Source organism: Toxorhynchites rutilus, chromosome 2 (genome assembly GCF_029784135.1).
Source record: "Toxorhynchites rutilus septentrionalis strain SRP chromosome 2, ASM2978413v1, whole genome shotgun sequence".
Classification (NCBI taxonomy): domain Eukaryota; kingdom Metazoa; phylum Arthropoda; class Insecta; order Diptera; family Culicidae; genus Toxorhynchites; species Toxorhynchites rutilus.
The window spans coordinates 261,598,704-261,619,464 of NC_073745.1; the positions used below are offsets into that span (position 1 = coordinate 261,598,704).

The 20,761-nt window shown below is 34.8% G+C and overlaps 1 protein-coding gene across 9 annotated transcripts in view; it reads right to left on the bottom strand.

Annotated features, from left to right (window-relative positions):
* The window catches only part of LOC129764713 (cyclic nucleotide-gated cation channel alpha-3), a 425,575-nt gene that overhangs the window by 70,095 nt on the left and 334,719 nt on the right, over positions 1–20,761 (bottom strand). For 7 of the 9 annotated variants that reach the window (XM_055764092.1, XM_055764090.1, XM_055764097.1 and 4 more), the window contains 3 exons: positions 12,279–12,430; positions 3,844–3,985; positions 3,473–3,622 (listed from right to left, as the gene is read on the bottom strand). In XM_055764092.1, coding sequence (XP_055620067.1) covers positions 3,473–3,622; positions 3,844–3,985; positions 12,279–12,430 — 444 coding nt within the window. The remainder of the gene's footprint in view (positions 1–3,472; positions 3,623–3,843; positions 3,986–12,278; positions 12,431–20,761) is intronic. The other 2 variants (XM_055764094.1, XM_055764093.1) reach the window with 2 other exon arrangements.

Consider the following 20,761-nt stretch of genomic DNA (forward strand, 5'->3'; position numbering starts at 1 on the left):
ATCGAGTCCGACCTGTATGTTAAAAACGAGTAGAAACGAATGTATCAGTTGCTATTTATCGACAGCTCTGTTCGGGAATGTACACAAATCGGCAGAACAAATGTATGGGAAAATGAGAATGCTTCAAGTTTTCATTAATTTAAACTGTTTAGGCATTAGAGGATTGTACTGTATAGTACACCCAGGTTTTTATTTACGCGGTTTTTTTACGCTGTTTTTTTACGAGGTTTTTTTACGCGGATTTTCGAATTAACGCGTTTTTTTTACGCGGATTTTCCAATTAACGCGGTTTTTTTACGCGGATTTTACAATTAACGCGGTTTTTTAACGCGGTCACCGCGTAAAAAAACTGAGCAATATCAAATCTGTGCCTCATGCTTCCTGAGACCATATGACGGAACTTAGTGCTATTGACGGATATTAGTGCCGCACCTATGTGCCAGGTTCGATGCATCTGTAGCGAACACAGATTCAATTTGCCCGCGTTGTTCACCACCGCCTATGCCAGTTTCGATGGGAACGACCACGTCAAGTCGGAGGACAGATTTTGCAACGCAAATGCCTGACAGAACAGAAAGAATTGGACCAGAAGCAGTTAGAGTTGGAACAGTGGCCTGACTGTGTACATTCATCGATGCCAGCAAGTAACGAAGAGGGCGAAATACTTCTTCTAGTCCATGCTGTTGGCGGTGAAGGATTCGATGATTTTTCCACCGCAGATATTGCGGAAATGTTAAGGGAACCATTTTTCGAGGATGAAGATTTACTGGATTATGTGAATAATTCAGCAAATATTGATCATGACGAGGAAACGGAATTCACCGAGAGCAAGATTAAGGAAGGTTTGCAACTTGGTGAAACGCTTGCTGATTTTTTTGTGACAAACGATCCTTGTATCGAGCGAGCCATCTCCTTCCGTAACGATCTAAGGCACTGTTTACTACGATACACCGAGTTGGTAAAATACGAGAAGAAAACTACCGAAAATGCACAGCTAAACGGCGAGGAACCACAACCTGTCGATAGCCCGTTGAAACGCCAACGATGTGGTGTTATCTACGATAGCGATTAAGCATTGTACGATACATTCTATCAGTTTTTGGTTGAATCTGTGTTCTATTAATTTAAAAAACAAAGATATTAAACATTTGGATTTTTTTGAATTAATTTGTTATGTTATTTTTAATCTGAGCAATATCACATCTCTCCCTCAGGCGCACCTTTTTGAGCATTTAAACCATAAAATTTACCTTATGCTGGACAACTACTTTGTCACACTCCACCTCGCTTCGTCATACCCCCTAAAATCGCTCATCTAATGAGTTACAATAAATGTTTACTCGAATTCGGATTTTCCAATTAACGCGGTTTTTTTCTCGGATTTTCCGATTTTTGCGCGTAAACCTGAGCAACACCACTTCTCTCTCTCAGTTCATATCTCTCCCTTTCAAGCTCCCTCAGAGCGTATGCCGCACCCCATCACGATTCTCAAGTGTGACCTTTTTTTCTTTACGGGGAGTTTCCAATTAACGCGGATTTTCCAATTAACACGGTTTTTTTTACGCGGATTTTCGAATTAACGCGGTTTTTTTTACGCGGATTTTCCAAATAACGCGGTTTTTTACGCGGATTTTCCAATTAACGCGGTTTTTTTACGCGGTTTCTTTTACGAGGTACGTATCCCCCGCGTAAAAAAAACCTGGGTGTATATCAATCGAATCTTAGAGAATTTCCGATTCCATTGGTGTGCAAAGTATCAGAATTTGTTCGCTGTGAAAATAGTTATTAACGTTAACTTTATTTCACAAAAACGTGACCTGTTTTCTGATTTGGCACCCTTCCTGAAAGACGTAGTTCCACGTCAAAAATATGGAGATTTGATTCCTACGATGAACGGCAACTATATCTTAAAACTGTTATTCGATTTTCTCAAAATGATGATTTGCGAAATTCACTAAAAGTCCATCATTCAGTTTGGCTCCTTTAAACTTATGTAACTGAGCCTGTAAAAATAAACGATTTAATAAAAAAAAAAAAACAATTGAACAAATTTGCTAATGAGCTGTAGCCGAACAAAAGCAAAGTAAACGCGAGTAAAACGCGTATTACATAAGATACCGCGTCACTTGAAATACTATAACTAGATAAATAACAAGAATTTCGAAAAATTCTATCAAGAACATATTTTTGAATGTCTGAACCTCTGAATTATGAAGAAAAAAAATCGTTTATTTTTTAAATAACTAAAATATCTCCTGAAAGGTCTAAAAGTGAGTAGACGAAACCTACATCGTTTCATCAAGATGGTATCGCCTAGTTTACAAAAAGATGAAAAAATAGTACAATGCGATGGCAAATACTTTCATTGAAATAATTTCAAAGTCAGTGTGCTAATATGTAATACTTGAGATTCGAGTACTTCGGTATCATCTTTTCAAATGATAATCAAATGATTAATCATTTAATCTAATCAAATGATCAATCATTTTTTATGATACTTTATTTTGCAACGTTCAACAGAACCACGATTTCGTTCTTTGAAACGATATGAGGTATCCTGGGGTTCCGCCGAACCGTTTTCGAATAACGTAAATTGAACAAATCATTCCGTTCCTGCACTATCCCGGAAACAAGTGAACACAACACGAACAGTGAGTAAAAAAATCCCCAGTTCCTAAATTTCAATACCAATATAGCAAGCATCTGTTCGTGGACCCCTCGAAACTGGGTTGGATTATTGAAAATCGAATAACACATTCCAACTTGCTACGAAATCAATCCCAATTTCCTGCTCAGCTTCATCCGGCTACCACTCCCCACCCCCGCAGAGGTCCTTCGGCTTCGGCTTTGGCAAAGCGTCCTTTCCCCTGCGTGTGTAGCATAGTGCTTCAAACGAACTCTTGCGTCCGCTTGCCAGACGATTGTCGCACTCTTATCTCAATGCAACCCAATTGGGTTGATATTCTGCGATTATTTATGCAACTCACATCGGCACGAGTGTGCCGGTTTCATCCTCGCGTTTGTCGGTTGATTGTTAGTTCGGTTCTTATTTTCGTGTGCATTTCTCCGGTTTGACTCTATATTGCAATCTTTCGGTCTTCGTTCGTTCAATGGGTGAGGATGAAGTTTATGCTTGCGTTTTTTTTTTGTGGTGCAATCTCAAGTGAACTTCCGACGACTAGACTGATGCGAGGGTAGGTTTTGTGTGCTCTCAGTTGCGGGTGATCGGGGAAAAGTTTTCGTTTCCTTAATAGACACTAGAGCCTTTTCTGTTCATCTAAAATATCGACGCGTGTCTCGGTTGTTTTTAGTTTTTAAGTTCGTTCGAGTTGTACGCGTGATTTTAAGATACTGATACTAACTGATTATTTGAACGTTTCTTGCAATGAACGTGGAACGTAGTTTTTTTTTTGGAGAAAAACAGATACAACACGTCAATACCAACAGTATTTTGCTTGGCTATTATATTTACCGAGCGCTTTACCTGCCGTACCCATGTTGAGGATACTGATCTCGCCGAAGTAGGAGCCGGCCTTCAGCGAAGCCATAACCGTTTTTCCGTTGTCCGCGACAACCTGCAGTCTACCTCTATTGACTATGTACATCTCTTTGCCGACTTCACCTGGAAAAATGAAAAAGAACAGATTGGGTAAGAGCACGGGGCACGAACGGAGTTATGTGAGCTGACTGCACATCACGTATGCTGGCTTTGCTCTTGCGTTGCGTGGCTACCACGACAGGGACATAAAGTTAATTAGGTTAGGATTGCAGGAATGAAGTGACAGGCAACAGCCACGGGGGCAGTTTTTTTTTGGGACGATTGAGTTGCTCTATCATACTTACCCTTCCGACAGATGAAGTCGCCCGGAGAGAACAGCACCGGCCTTAGCTTTAACACCAACTCGCACAGAAAGCCCGCCTCGGTATTTTGAAAAATTTCTACTCGCTTAAGTGTATCTAAATGAACATTTATAGCTATTTCAGCCTGTGGATGAGAAGAGAAGACCTAATGTTAGTGAGAAGTGGATGTGTGCATATCGAAGAAAAGCAGTTGAAAATCACGATTATCAGAAGTGTTCAAAATGTATAATTTAATCAGGTCCTAATATTCGATTCCTGGAAAATGCAAAAGCTAAATGAATCGTTTGTTTGAGAAACCCCATAAACACCACATTAACTTTTTGGCAGTTTCGGCACAACCCTCCTGTAATTTTTATACTTTCAATACTTCTGTAAAAATCGCCATATTCCGAAAATTGAAGCTGCCGGAATGCTTTTCCTTTCCATACGAGTTCACTTACTGCTCAATTCGTAAAGAAACATTGAGATTGATAATTTCGATTTAACAATGTTTTTAAGTAGGTGTACTAAAAAACGACGACATTATGTAAAACAGGGTTATAGAATATGGTTTCGTGATTCATCTGGTTCAAATGAAGTAAGAGACGTTACCTGAGCGAGAAGTAAAAAACTGAGACGGATGTACATGAGATTTCGGGAATATGTATTATTTTCAAACATTTAAAACTATTTCTTCAACTTCCAATTCACCTGAACGATTTTTTTTACATGAAATGAAAGTTATTTGACTGAGTACCAGAGACAAAAAAATTCAAACTTCGAACCAAATACCTAATTTTAGACGAAAATTAAGAAAAAGAACATGTTTTTTTATCCCAATAGTTTATTTTATTAGGCTCATTTAGCAATTCAGCTGTAACAGAACCAAATTCATTCGTGTACATTTTTATCCTCAGATAACTTTTGTTGTATATTACACTGTTACCATTTTGAGGCGTAGGAGTATCGCTATCTATCGATAAACATTTGTTTTATCTATAACACAGTAGCCGTTTAGGCGTAAGTTCTGTCTGCGATTAGGACGATTTTTAGCGGCCCAGAAAAAAACATGTTTATCATTTTTGAAAACAATTAGAAATTAAAAAACTTTTATGATTTTTTTTGTTGGTTTATGTAATAGAGAGATGTATGCATAATGTTCATATGAAGTTTGAAATAAATCGTTGAAGTAGAGTTTGAGATATCGTTAACCCCAGTATGAAATAAGGAGTTCCGATAAAAACGCGCTAAAAATTTTCAATCAAGGACGTAGGGGAACGTCGAGAAAGACGGACAGGCCGGTAAGATGGACGCTTATGCATAATTTATGAATTATTTTTTTCAATAACACGAGATAAATTATTGTTCCCTAAATAAAATTAACATTATCTCATGACATTAAATCATTAACATTATGACTTCTATTATACTTTCTTTTCCGACCGATTACGCTTTGCTTCTTACACCAGAGAACAGTTTTCAATGTAACCACTACTGCAAGGAGTTGAATGATAAACTCTAGCAAACCTTGTCAATTGAGCGTACTGCTTAGAGTTTAATAACCACCAAACATAAGGAACGTGATGGCGATCGATTCCAAAAGTTTTCGCATGACTGTCGATTCCGTTAGCAATGAGATTCTTCCTTAACACGATGTTGACAATCATTTTCATTTGTCACTTCTTTGAAACAGTCCCATAAGGCGTCGTGAGCTTCGCGTGTACTTCCGTTTCGTCTCTCTTGCTTCTGTTAATTTAATTTGTGGTGAAGTAAGTGTACCCTCTCTCAAATTTTCATTCCTGAAGTTTCAAGTTTGCTCATCTTGAATGAAAATAATTGATGACTGTTCTTTGCTTATCTGAATTTGTAGTACTTCCCTTTTTCGACTAGAATTAAATTTATTTCAATAAATTCACAAAAAAATCATTATTGTAACCTATTCTATCATCAAACGCTTAACAGGAAAAAAAAATCTGTTCAATATTCCTTGCAAAAAACTTGATATTCTATTAAGGGATATTCATTATATACGGAAGACTTTATCATAGTTCATTATTTAGTTTTTTTTTACTTAAATGTTTTCATTACTTCTTGAAATGTGTATCTGCTTCATGAACACATGTAGTTTCTCCCAGCTTCGTAAGTTCATAGCGTTTTTCATATTTCTTTTATTTTACAACGATTTGTTGCTGTTTAGTAAAGGGTCATTCATTCGATATAACTGTTTCTGTTCCAAAAAACTATGGTAATTGTATTTTTTATCCCATTGGTTTATTTTTATTTTTAGGCTAATTAGCAATTTAGCTTTAACAGAGCCGAATTTTAATCGTGTACATAACACATGTTTATCAGACTAGGATTGGGCGATCTTTTGAAAAAGATCGATCTTGATGGATCGATTTTCTAAACGGCGCAGGGATCGATTCACTGATTAAATAGGTATCAAGGAATCGATTTTTGCTGAATCGATCTTTGAAAAATCGTATGCCTTTTTTCAATTTATTTACTTGTCCTATATTAGCATTGCCTTTTCTTTAAACATGAAATAAATATTTCGTATTTCTATTCAAACATCGAAGGCATTTCAGTTTGATTCTAAGAATGAAAACCCCAAAAAAATATTGAAATCCCAGAAAAATGTATTTTCCAGAGCATTCATCTTAAACCGTCATGGAATTATTCAATCAAATAAATAAATTAAAAGTGATTATCAGAAATTCGACAACTGATATTCACCCAGAACTCGGCCGACAATAATTCCGTTGAATCCAATCGTATCATACGCCGGCATTTAGTCGAAATCTTGCTAGTAGTTCCAGTTCTAGAAAAGAACGCTTTAGCTGAACCTGATGTCACCATCCCATCTCGTCACAATTTCCACTGTCAGCCTAGTGAATATAACCTGTGACCACTTGTTTTGTAATGACCAAACTTACAAAACTGCTTCTCCTAAATTTACGACCACTAATTTGACAATCTTGAAAAGAATTCAATGTTTTTGAAATTTGGTGAGAATCAATGTTCACAAAGAAACAAATTTACAAAAAAAAAAATCTACGATCAAAAAGATCGGGAAGATAGCAAAGGAAAGATCGATTTTCGCAATGTTATTTGGAGTAGAAAAAATTGATCCGAAAAATCGTAAATCGGAGAGAAAAAGATTTATCTTCTAAATATCGATCCAAGATAGCTCAATCCTATTCACTATCACTAATTTCACATGCTCGAAAGCAATCCAAATGTTGACATTATGTTCATATAAATTGTTAGGTGCTGAGATCAAAATCGATGTACATTGAAAAAAAAACTCTAAGATCGAAAAGATCGAAAGAAAAAGACCGATCTTTACGATTTTTTCGGGTACAAAGAATCGATCCAAAAAATCGGAAATCGAAATGGAAAAGATCGATCTTCTCAAAATCGATCCAAGATCGCCCAATCCTATATCAAACCTATAAACAGTAGCCATTAAGGCGTAAGAGTATTCCTTCTGTTCTTCCATTGTACAATGGTCCAGGAGATGCATACTCATGATAGAGAGCTCGTTTTTATGTTGTCAAAAATAGGGTGACCAAAATTGTCGATGAAATAAAAAATCTAGCTTTCTTATCTTTATAGATAGAGGTAAACATAGTTCTACAATGTTGTAGCTCGAATTATTTGAGTTATCTTTGTAGAACAAAATTTTTCTCTATCTCTTGAAATAACCGATATAACGCATTTTTTTTCTAAGTTAGGGTCACCATGAAAAAAACTGCTTTTTTCTCTAACATTTATGCTTCAAATTTCACATGCAAACTGTCTTCGAAAGACTTCTAGAGCTTACTAATACAAATATTTTTCGATGCAAAACTTGTCAATATCTTAACTTTACTCAAAGTTATTGATATTTCTTCCCAAACAACATGCTCTTTTCATTTGTTTGTCATTCTTTCTGGGGCAAATGTAAGCAAAGTTTATTGTCGGCATTTGAAAGAGCATATTTAACTCTACATTATGTGTGGTTTTCAAAACTATGTTATTTTTTGTGTTTGAGGAAATTAAAATTGAAATCATGAGTTTTTGGGGAAAAACCTTCAATATCTTTGAGTAGGATTAAGATATAGACAAGTTCTGCATCGCAAAATGTTGGTATCGATAAGCTCTAAAAGTCGTACGTTTTGATGTAGAGTTAATATAAAAGTTAAAGCAGAAAAAACAAGTTTTTTCATGGTCACCCTAATGCAACTTAGAAAAAAACGTTAAATCGATTATTTTGAAAGATAGAAAAAAGCTTTGTTCTACAAAGTTGTTTAAAATAACTGGAGCTACAACATTGTTGAACTATGTTTATCTCTATCTATAGAGATAAGAAAGTTAGATTTTTTATTTCATCGACAATTTTAGTCACCCTATTTTTGATATCATAAGAATGAGTGCTGTATCATATGTAACAACTTTGTCTAAGACAGTTTTTGTCTAAACAATAAATATAAAAAAACTCTTTTTTGCCCTAACTTTTATTCTTCAAATTTTACATGCAAACTGTCTTCGAAAGACTTTTAGAGTTTACTAATACAAATATATCTCCCACAAAGTTGTTTTTAGCGCCTTCTATCTGAGTTGCATTAGGGTAACTATGAAAAAACGGGTTTTTTACTCTAACTTTTATATTTAAAAATCTACAACAAGATGGTCTTCGTACGACTTTTAGAGCTTATTATTATACCAACATTTTGCGATGCAGAACATGTCAATATCTCAATCCTGCTTAAAGTTATTGATGGGATTTCATCCAAAAACTCATGATTTCAATTTTAATTTACTTAAACACAAAAAATAACATAGTTTTGAAAATCTCATATTATATAGAGTGAAATATGTTCTTTCAAATTCCGTCAACAAACATTTTTTATGTTTGCCCCAGAAAGAATGACCAACAAATGAAAAGAGCATGTTTTTTGGGAAGAAATATCAATAACTTTGAGTGAAGTTGAGATATTGACAAGTTCTGCATCGAAAAATATTTGTATTAGTAAGCTCTGAATGTCTTTCGAAGACAATTTGCATGTAAAATTTTAAATATAAAAGTTAGAGCAAAAAAACTTTTTTTTTCATGGTGACCCTAACGTAACTTAGAAAAAAAGGGGCTATATCGGTTATTTCAAAAGATAGAGAAAAACTTTGTTCTACAAAGATGTCTCAAATAATTGGAGCTACAACATTGTCGAACTATGTTTACCTCTATTTATAAAGATAAGAAAGTTAGATTTTTTATTTCATCGACAATTTTGGTCACCTTATTTTTGACAACATAAAAAAGAGCGCTCTATCATGAGTAACAACTTTGTCTAAGACAGTTTTTGTCTAGAGAATAACTGTCAAGCTCTAAATGCTAATTTCCACTTAAATGCATCTCCTGGACCATTGTGCATTGTTATTGATAGAACAGTAGTTAGTGTCCATATTTCCCACCCCAGGTGTCCGTCTTTTTCTTTAAATGTCCGTGTTTCCCGCATTTTTCAATATTGTTTTTTCAGAGAATCCGGACACATTATTTTGCAAAATTTCTGTTTTAAAAACAATTTTTATAATAGAAAGAGACTCAGACCAATCGATTTGTGGTAAGATAGCTCTATATTTGTTGTGAAATTAACGAAAACAATCAACTTAATTTTAAGGTGTCCGTTATTACCACCCTTCCCCTACTAGATTAGATACCACGTCACTAAAATGGCTATAACTCAGTAAATAATGAGAATATAATACACGGTTACTGGAAGGTTGTGTAACATTTACACGAATACCATCTACCCGAAACACGTTTAATCGATTGTAACATATACTAGAAATATATTTACCTGAATTTAACGTTTACCTGAATGTAACGAATAACCGAATGTAACAAAAACCCTAATGCAACATTCACCGGAATGTAACGTTTACCCAATGGTGAATGAAAAAATCCGAAAAATCAGATTATGAGTTTTGTCAAGAGAGAGAGCATCAAAGAAATCTGGTAAAATATAAAGTTAAACCATTTTTAAAAATAAAAATAGAGGCAATTTGAGAATTATGCGGAAACATCAACTGATTCATTTGTAGAAAATAGTGTAGGAATATTAATATGTATATTTATTAATATTCTTTCCTTCCCGCATTGCGTTGATTTTTGTCGTGAATTTCACAAAAAAATTATAGCTTCCTCACCACAAATTGATAGTCTAAGTCCCTGTTAATAATAAAAATTATTTCTGAGGCATAAATTTCGCTAAATTGATGTGTCCGGCATCTTCGAAAAAATAAGAAAGAGTCGGGAAAGACGGACACTTGAAGAGAAGGATGGACACTTACTGAAAAGTTATATGTTGAAAATCAAATTGATGTACTCAACAGTTTTGAGGTCTTCAAATAGGCCTTAAAAATGATTGAACAAGAAGGCTTGACTAAAATCACCTAGAAGGGCCTTGAAATTTTAATGTTTTTTTTCATGTCGTAAATAGCTTCCGGCATCCGGAATGACAGATTCGGATTACGTTTTAAAAACCGCTAAGCTAGGCTTTTCCAGCTATCTGAGTTGGTCCACTGAACGAATGTTCAGTCCGTTTTATTTCCGTCAGTTCGGAAGCCAATAGAATCCCATAGAATCTCCTCTCTAGGTCGAGGAGATGTCGATATTTACAATGACTTACAAAAACTTCCATTTGAGTTTCCTTGTTCCTGCTGCTGACTGGACACTATCAGAAGTGTTGCTAGTTGTGATGAAAAATCGGATTATTTGACGCGCCGTATGAGTGTTTCTCTTTTTTTATCCTATTAGTTTATTTATTTGGGCTCATGAACATTTTAGCTGTAAAAGAGCCGGATTTTTTAATCGTGTACATGTTACATGTTAACGGTTTCTAAAAATTGTTAATTACAGTCATTTAGGCGTAAGACTATTCTTTCTGTTCTACCATTGTTCAGCAGAGACAGTTGATATGATCATTTTTGGGTTATTAATAGCACAACAGCCCGTTGTTTTTTGCATAGCAGAACAGTTGTATGGATGAATCAGGCTTCATCCGACCGAGGATCGATCTCCATCGTGATGATTTTTTTGTTGACGTAGTTATTTTGTAACAACAAAAAGATGATCAATTGAGGGCCCTGAGTTGTAAACTCACGATCGATCGCTTAGTAAGCGAACGCGCAACCAATGGGGCTACGAAGACCCCCTGTGTGTTTCTCTTGGAATGTTGGAATTCAACGCAGCTGTGTTCACGGAGAACCCTCCCTTAACGGTTTTTTCATTCGCTGGTTCGTCCATGACTTCCGGTTGTTTCGAAGTTTATTGCTATGCATGTGAAAAAAAAAATAGAGTACATTACTGTGCAACTGTTTAGAAAATACATGCAAATATATTTAAAACTTTTCATTGCAAATCGTTGATTAGGTGAACAAACATTGACCCCGAACAACACCATCGCAACGAAACGTCTGAGTGATGAAACTATACGTTGATAGAAAAATATCAATAAAACTAAAAGATATATGAAACCTTCTCCTCTTTGTTATGATTTTGGGATTTTGGCACAGAGAAAATAGTCTCGATTGACAAATTTAGAATTTTTTGTTCTATGTTTGTTGCTTTTCTCAAAATAGTAACATGTCTTCACATCTGACATCACTGATCATACCGAGGAAAAGTGACAAAAGTCTTTCCAGTCTACCAAATAAAACATTCCAGTGAAACTCGTGTACTGGAATAGTATATTTTGCTCGTCTCGACTGTGACTGAAGCCGAGACGAGACGAATTGTTCGTCTCGTCATGTAGAATAGGGTCCAATGCATAGAACCTATTTATTGTACTATTTTACAGTGGTGCTCCTGTGTCAGCAAATACAGGGTGTTAGGTTACTCAGTACGAATATTTCAGAGTGTGATAGAGGGTAATATTTGAAGAAAAATCACTTCATGCATACGGCCAAAACTCAACTGTAACAGAGTTATTGACCTTTTCATGGACTTAAACTATTTGCCATAAACTGCTTCTAATACAAAAAGTACGCTACTTAGAACGATTCTGTTACTTTCATTTGAAAAATGACAAAAATTGGTATAAAATAAAATTTGAAAATTTGGTGGAATTTAGTGGAAATAAGTACCATTTAAGGCCATTTTTTTAATCTTTTTCATCCAAAACTGCATGATAAACTTGATTGTTTCAACCAACCAAATAAAAGCTCTCAAATTCAAACTCGATTGGATCATTTATTCCTGGCTACATCGGATAGGGTAAACCCTAATGAGCCAGATGTTTGTGTGTTCGTGTACGCAGATAGCATTTAATCAAGCTACAAAATAGTAAACACTCGTACAAAATTGGGATGCAATCAACACCTCTCAACTATCTCGTCCTTGGGGCAATGTTGAGCTGCAGCAAAAATGTGCCCGGTAGAAAAAAACACTCTCTTACCTTTAATTTATCAGGAAGACATGATACAGCTCTCTCCTCGTCTGAGCACTTCTGCGTCAGCCAGAGATAGTCGAACCATTTGATCACTTTCACCTGGAGATGATTGGGAACCCGTCTCATGCGCATATAGGTTTTAACTCCGTCGAGCTTGGCTGCAGGAAGGGCGAAAGGGAAAGAGAAAATGGACATGTATACAAATTGATTGATTTCATTCTCAGCCCGAGACTCGTCTGTCTGGCTGACACGATTGTACACGAGTGCTTGGTGTTGTCCCGTGGGAGTTATCCCCCTTTAATTGGAGTCCAATTTAGCGTTGATCAAATGGAACACGAGTGTAAAGGATAATTGAACTAGGCGGTGAAAGGCCCCCAGAGGAGTTGTGTACCTCTGGAGTGTGTGTTTTAACCTTCATGCCATGCTGGGAAGACTTTAGGAATGCGTAGGGTAAAATAGTTTTTTTTGCAGATTACCACAAAATCTGTTGTTAGCCCAAACAAACGATGTCAGCAAATAGATAGTGACAAGTGAGTATTTTATACTAGGTAGCTTTTTGGAGAAGGAAAAACAAGTTGAATAGTTAAATATTTTGATGAAACCTATTAACCTTCTATTATCATATTATACAATATTAAATTACTTAGCGTTGGCAGGCCAACTGCACAAATGCTCTTGGACAACGATTCGTCTTTTTCATATTCATCAAGAAACAATGCATATCCTTAAAACAAAAGCAAACCAGCGCTCATAACGATGGAGGGTTCTTGTTTATCAATACCCATCGAGTTTGAGGAAGGAAACCGAAGAAGATAAGTGGATACTTCAGCCCAACCCCCTCGCTGTTATTGATCGCCTTTGTGTTGATAAATACAGCCACATTGAAAAGGTTAAATCTATAAGATTTCACATCATAACATGATTTTATAACATCAAAAGTTTCGAGCCGGATAAATAATCTCGAAGATGCTATCCATAATCTTTGAACATCCCCGCTCAATCAACTCAATGCCGGCCACTGCTTCCGTGCAATAAGATTCTGTGCTTATTTTATAATAAAACGTTCACTCGAAGACCACTTCTCCCCTCCTATTCAGTGTATCTTTACTCCGACGACAACGTTACATCGGTTTTTCCAGAAGATGTGACTTCGAAACTCCTTCGACAGGACGAAAAAAAGTCAGCAGCTCTTTCGTCGCGTTCGAGAATACACGTTTATTGCACTTATCTTTTATTATTGCTTCCTATATATCAATCGCAAATATTTTCATTCCAAACTGCCACAATGAAGGCGGAGTCCATTGAGCGGAGAAGCTTTCTCCCTGACGCCGTGTGATTTATCAACGTGTTAAGAAAAATCTTCAGCAGTGTAGAAGAAGTACTCTCCGCTGAATGCCTTTCAGCACGGCATAAATTGTTATGTTAACCGATGCAGAGGGATACTGATCCAGATTTTTCTTATCGCTCTATCCATTCAAATCGCAAATGTTGGTACAGGCAAACCTGTTTTTGTGCGGTTGCTTTTTCAGCGATTTCTCATTTGTGTGGCTGTTTAGGTGCGATTTTGTTATTTGTGCAATTAGTTTGCGTGATTCAAGATCCGATGTCATAATAAAATCGCACAAACGAGGAATCACGCCAAAAGGGACCGCACAAAAACAGGTTTCCCTGTAGCCTCTTCATGATGTAGGTCAAACATTATTTTTATCACGTGTTTTCCGACTTCGATTAACCCACCTGTACTCGCGTGCAAAATCATAACACGTATACTCGCGGACGGTGTCACAGACCGAAAGTTGAACGTCTCTGTAATATTGCTATTGTATATTTTTTAGGCATTATCGTTATTTATTTGAAGAAGAGACTATAATTGAATGAAAAAACTTCAGAAAATATGTTTTCTTTTTTCATTCAGTTTTAATAGTCATCTCAGTCAGCCTCCTCACAACAGAGTAACTTTTGATACTCCAACACAACTAAGGAAATTCGACTTTTTTCCTGTAGTTAATTGAAAGTAAGCAACTGAATATAATCCATGAAAGTATAAACAGCTATGAAATAACATAAAAACGTATTTATCGATTTAGATTTCATTGGTGTAAGAATCGGAAAATACCATAACTGCATGCTGGAGACAAACATATTTTTTACATTTCATACAGTTGTAGCGTGTTTCTTGGGTCTTTTTTCGAAGAGAAGAATGTATAACGACCTTCTAGATAGTTACCAGATGGTAAAGGTTCTGGAATTCCAAGTTTTCATATTTCTAATATTCTATGTTTCTGTATTCTTGGTTGCCTTTTTTTTGATAGGGTATAAAAGATGATACAAAAAAAATTCTAGGAACTTGCCACTAGTCACTTGTTTTCTCGTCGATATTGTTCATATAAAATGTATATTTTATAAATAAAATATCCCCGAAACCGTAACTGTAAAAAATAACCATAAGCCACCGATTAGTTTATGGTTCACAGTTTACAATTCTTCCGCAAGTGCAATTCTTTCACAAATGTGTATATGTGTGACCATTGTATTTAGTGAACAACTAAGTCAAACATTTGTATTTTACTTTTGCACGTATGAATCTAACGACGAATAATATATGAATCCGTTCAATCCGGTGACAAAAAGGACTTAAATCAAATAAAAATAGCCCGATAATGATATTAAACATTATATTTAATAAATATTCCATGCCACTGATATTAATGTATACACTTCATTGAACAATATTCTAAAATTGGAAAAAAGTCACTTGTCCAAAAAAGTTAATCCTATACTCGCGTCGGTGTCTCACACCAAAAGTGGTGCAAAAGTGATAGACGTCCCCTTCGTACCAACTCATACGATACGCTAAACGATGATGAACAATGAATGACGAAGCTAGAGAGAATCGCAAAGTCGTAGTGTTGATGTTTTCTGATAATTGAACGAATTATTGATTTCTCGGTCTCACAGACCGATTCGCGAGTATAGGAGTGTTAAGGTAAAACAAATAAATATAAATTAACTCGACTGGCCGCTGGCAGCAATATTTCAGATTACAGTGAAACAATGTGGGTGTAAAGACATTGGTCATTTAGCCAACTTCGTATACTTAAAATATTCGAAAAAGGGTTAGACTACTTTTTAAAAAGTTCCTAAATATTATTCTTATTTTTTACCAAAACATATAACTCAAAAACTATAATGCCTACAAAATTTTAATAAAATATAAGAAATTGTTTAAAAAAAAAAATTTTAAACATTAAAATTATTTTTTTCTTAAAAACTTATTTTTTTTAAATAAAATTTTTAAAAAAATTATATGAATGGCCCTTACGATTTCCAACAAGTCATTCATACATCGGAAGATGGGCATTTCACATAGAAAAAGTTCTTCTAACAACAACTTGTTCATGTTTTCTTTGAAAAAAATACAACTAATCCTAATTTTGCTTAAAGTCAAGATATATTCGACATAGTGTATAGTGTATTCGACAAAGCTATAAATCTTGACGGGGACAAAACTGGTCACTTGAGCATCCTGAATCTTTTATCCATTGGATCAGCCTCAGAGATGAACAATGATTGGATGGAACCTAGGACCAATTATGACATTCCATACAAAGTGATCGAACATTCTCGCTCAGTATGGGATGAAGGTAGTCCCAACGTTCGTAATGGTTCAATCATGTTCTACACTGATGGGTCGAAAATTGAAATCAGAACAGGTGCCGGAGTGTATGGTCTCAGAACAAAAATCTCTGTGGCTATGGGAAACTGACCAACAGTTTTTCAGGCTGAAATAGCTGCAATAATAGAATGTCTAAATGTCTGCCTCAATAGAAAGTATAGACATGCTAACATCTGCATATTCTCTGACAGTCAAGCGGCACTTAAAGCTCCAAATGCCTTCAAGTGCTCTTCAAAAATTGTCTGGGAATGCATTTCCCTTTTACGGCAATTAAGTCAGATATGTTCGGTACAATTGTACTGAATTCCTGGTCATTGTGGTATAGAGGGCAACGAACGAGCAGATGAACTTTCCAGGAAAGGCTCAAACTCACCATTCACTGGTCCAGAACCATTCTGTGGACTCTCCGACTGTGTGTTGAAAAGCGAGCTGAAAAAATGGGAAGACCGGGAAGTGACAGCCAATTGGATGGCTGCAAAACTTAAACAGGCGAAAAAAAATATTACGCCGAGTATTAAAATTACTCAACAGCTGCTAAGCCTTAATAAGAAAGACTTAAGCACATTCACTGGTCTTGTAACAGGACACTGCCCGAGTAAATACCATCTCAAGAACATAGATTTAGCACAAGATGATATTTGTCGCTTTTGTAATGCCGAAAGCGAAACCTCGGAACATTTGCTCTGTAACTGCGGAGCTCTAACTAGACGCAGACTTCAACACCTTGATAAAGCTATTCTGGAGCCCAAGGAAACTTGGTCTGCGTCGCCGATCAGGTTTATAAATTTTAGCAAAAAGATTATTTCTGATTGGTACCTATCACGCTATAGCTTTCAGTTTACTCCTTCATCAATAAGTAGTGGATAAGCTTGAAGTGTAGTATAAAAAAGGGGTATACCACAATAGTTCAAAATAATGGACGCAGTGGTTCACACCCAACAGGGGAAAAAAACGCTATAAATATCACTGAAATATGAATTTTTGTCAAAGACGACAACTTTCTATCTTTCATAGTTTCTGGGATATATGGAATTTTTGTATGAAGACTTCATAGAAAATAATGTTTCACTCGTAATACTTTTGTGTGTGTTTTTCCTGCGAAAGTGCCCATCTTTCGATGTATGGATAACTTGTTGGAAATTTACAAAAAATATAATATTGAGAAAAATGGATTCTCATTTTCAAAATATATTTTTTTCAATCAATTTTTTAAAACAATGTTTGATATTTTTCAACAAAAACTTGAAAATGTTTCAACATTTCATTCTTTAACCAACATTTTGTTGTTCTTATATTTTGATAAGATCTGAAACTTTGTCGAATACACTTCTGACTTTAGAATAAGTTAGGATTAGTTGTAATTTTTTCAAAGAAAACATGAAAAAGTTTTTGTTAGAAAAATATTTTCCCTGTAAAAGCTCTCATCTTCCAATGTATGAATGATTTGTTGGAAATCGTAAGGGCTATTAAAATAATTTTTTTGGGAATTAAAAAAAATTTTGAGCAAAATGAATTTCAATTTTTAATTTTTTTTTCTGTGTGATTTTGAAACAATTTTTTATCTATGAAAACTGAAACAATTTCCTATACTTCATTCTTTGACCAAAATTTGGCAGGTTTTGTAGTTTTTGTGTTCTAAATTTCTGTAAAAAATCAAGAAAAAAATTTGGCTCTTTTCAAAAAGTAGTATATTTTTTTAACCCATTGAATACGGGGGAGCGCGATAGCGCTCCTCTTGTTATATGCCAAAAGTGCGGAGAGCGCGATAGCGCTCTTCTTGCTTGATGTTAATATTGGCACCTTTTAACGTAGAATTTCTCTTCCGGGGACATTTTTAAAAGAGGACTTCACGAGCTTTATGCAGCAAACGATAATTGCGAAAGAAATTGTGTAAATATAATATTCTCAATATTTAAAAAAGAATATATATACAAATAAGGAAGTTAATGTTAATAAATTTTATAAAACCCACTTTTAATGCGTGTTTTTTCATTAATACAACTTTTGTGACCTAATCAGTTATCTGCGTTCTTTAGTATTTTTTCAAATATACCCAAACTCATCCGCATTTTTGGCATATGCTCACAGAATATGCTCCGCACTCAAACGGTTAATATTCCAGTATGCAAAGTTGCTCGAATGACCAATGTCTTTATACCAACAACGTTACACTGCTATCTGGGATAGTGCTGCCGACTCCTAAGACGAGTAAACATATCATTGGGTTACTTGTTTTGAGCCCTTTTACATGTATACCGTCGATGGAGATGAAAATGGGTTATTGGGGGTGAAAATGGGTCAAAAATGGAGAAAGTTACTATTAGTGATATCTTAACAAATATTGCGAATGCTTTTAAAGGCTGTGGGCCGTTTAATAGGAGACATATTTCCAATGCATAATACTTAACTGTAGTATAAATAGTTATTATTCAATAATTCATCAAAGTTTGATGCGTATAAACCATCAGATAACACATCAGAAAAAATCTCATGCCCAGCATTATACAGAACTACTAAAATTGTAAATATTGGATAGAATTATTCTTTAAAGTCTTACCAGATGAGTCTTTACTGGTTTTGAACATCAAAAAAAAATTTCCATTCGAATTTCAATAAAATAATCTCTTATTTACACTGAGAAGCACGAAATTGGATTCCATGTCAAACCGATTTAGTAATTGTCAGATTTTCATGAAAATTAATAGTTTCATTCCTTATCGTAAAATATTAGACCCGTATTTTTTATTTTTTTCACCAGTGTGGCCAAGTGGTGAAAAATGGATTATTCGGACCACCGCAAAATTGAAGTTGGTCCGAAGAATCCACTTTTCCCCCTTTTTCCAAAAACGACCTTTTTCAATAATTCATAACTTTTGAACTACCGAATCGACTTAGATAATCGATATATTAAATTAAAGCCAATTTTTGTTTGAAAAATATTACACTTGAAAAAAACCAGATTTTGTTTCCGTAATTATTGATTGTAATTGTTTTTCATAGCTTGCATGGTCTAAGGTCACCATTTTTTAAATATTTTTTCTTGAATGCTCAGGTTTTTTTACACAACATATCCGACTACCAGAAAGGTGTTTTTTTTCGTTTTCGAGTGATTTTGTAAAGGTAACATGTTTTCAGTTTCCGTTCAATATTCCGTCGATTTCATTTTTGATGCATATGTGGTATTCCATGTGGCTTCAATTTGGTATATCGATCATCTGAATCGACCCGGTAGTTTAAAAGTCATGAATTAAAAAAAAGTCCTTTTGGAAAAAAAAGGAAAAATGATTTTTTCGTACCATCGGTTAATTTTGAAAAATCATAACTCAAGAATACAAAATAACGCATATCTGAATTTTGGATATGTTATTCAAAAAAAAATCTCAGCTTTCAAGAAAAAATATAAAAAATAGTGCCCTTGGTCCCAAGACAATGTAAACTATAAAAAAAATACAATCAATAATTACTAGACGAAAACCCAACATTCATGCAATCATAATATTGTTTTACACTTTTTTACTATTGACATTAATTTGATATGTCAATCATCCTAATCGGTGGAATAGTTCAAAAGTTATAAGTTAAAAAAAATTTTGGAAAAAATGAGAAAAAATGTTCTTTCGGACCACCCTAAAATGGAAATGGCAGCCTTTTTAATTGGATATGTAGATCATCTGAATCGACACAGTAGTTCAAAAGTTATGAATTTAAAAAAAAAGTCATTTTTGGAAAAAAAAAAGGGAAAGAAATTATTTTTTGGGCAACCCTAAAAAAGAAATGATCACCCAATCGATAAAAAAATACGGGTCTAATGTTTTGCGATAAAGAACAAAACTACCACTTTTCACAAAAATCTGAGAACCACTAAATCGGTTTGACATGGAATGGCTGTATATAAACATTTCCATCGCACTTCTAGGTGGATTGGCACTATTTTCGTAACTCAAATAATCATTCAAAACACTTACATGTTGTTAAATTATCTTGAAATTATTGAGAAATTGATTTCTAAACACAATTCTTAATAGAAAGTAATATTCACTACTTTGACCCATTGTCACCCCCTCTAAGGGGTGAGATTGGGTCAACTTTCATTCGATCGTAGTTCAGTGGAAAATTAATGTTATTCAACAATTCCTTGAACACTTACGAGTGTTCATCATTAGAGAACATTTCTACGTAATCAGAATTGTGTTTTACTCTAATTTACGATAGTTATTCAACAAAAAAGTTCGAAAACTACCTCTCTTGACCCATTTTCACCCCCATCGACGGTGTACATCTGTAATTCGATTCTGCGAATTGACGTGCGAAAAAAAATACGTTATCCACTGATAAAGCACTACAAAACTTTATCATATATTTATCATAGATTTATATGTTAGTCTACTATTCTCATACTCATATAATATAATATCCCTCAATTATGAGTATCCATTTCCAAAGAAAACCTATTAAGGGGATAGTACACTATGGAAACTTGAAAAAATAAAAAAATAAATCTGTCCTAAAATATTTCTGGGATGTCTTCTTTACTGTAGTGTTTGTTCCAGGTTTGTCTGATGCTCCGTTCCAAAGTTACAAGTCAATTAGTGAACCTAACTCTTTGTAATGCGGATCCAGAATTTAAAACGCGTTTTTCACGAAACTAAGTTTTGCAAACTGGTGGGAGTTCTACCTCCGAAACGGTCCATCCCATTTTGATGAAATAGGTTTTCCCAGATTTTCCACTAAATTTCCTGTCATCGTACGTAGGATTTTTTTTTATATTTTGAAAAATAAAAATTTGGTGAATGTTTTTGTCTCGATTTTTGTG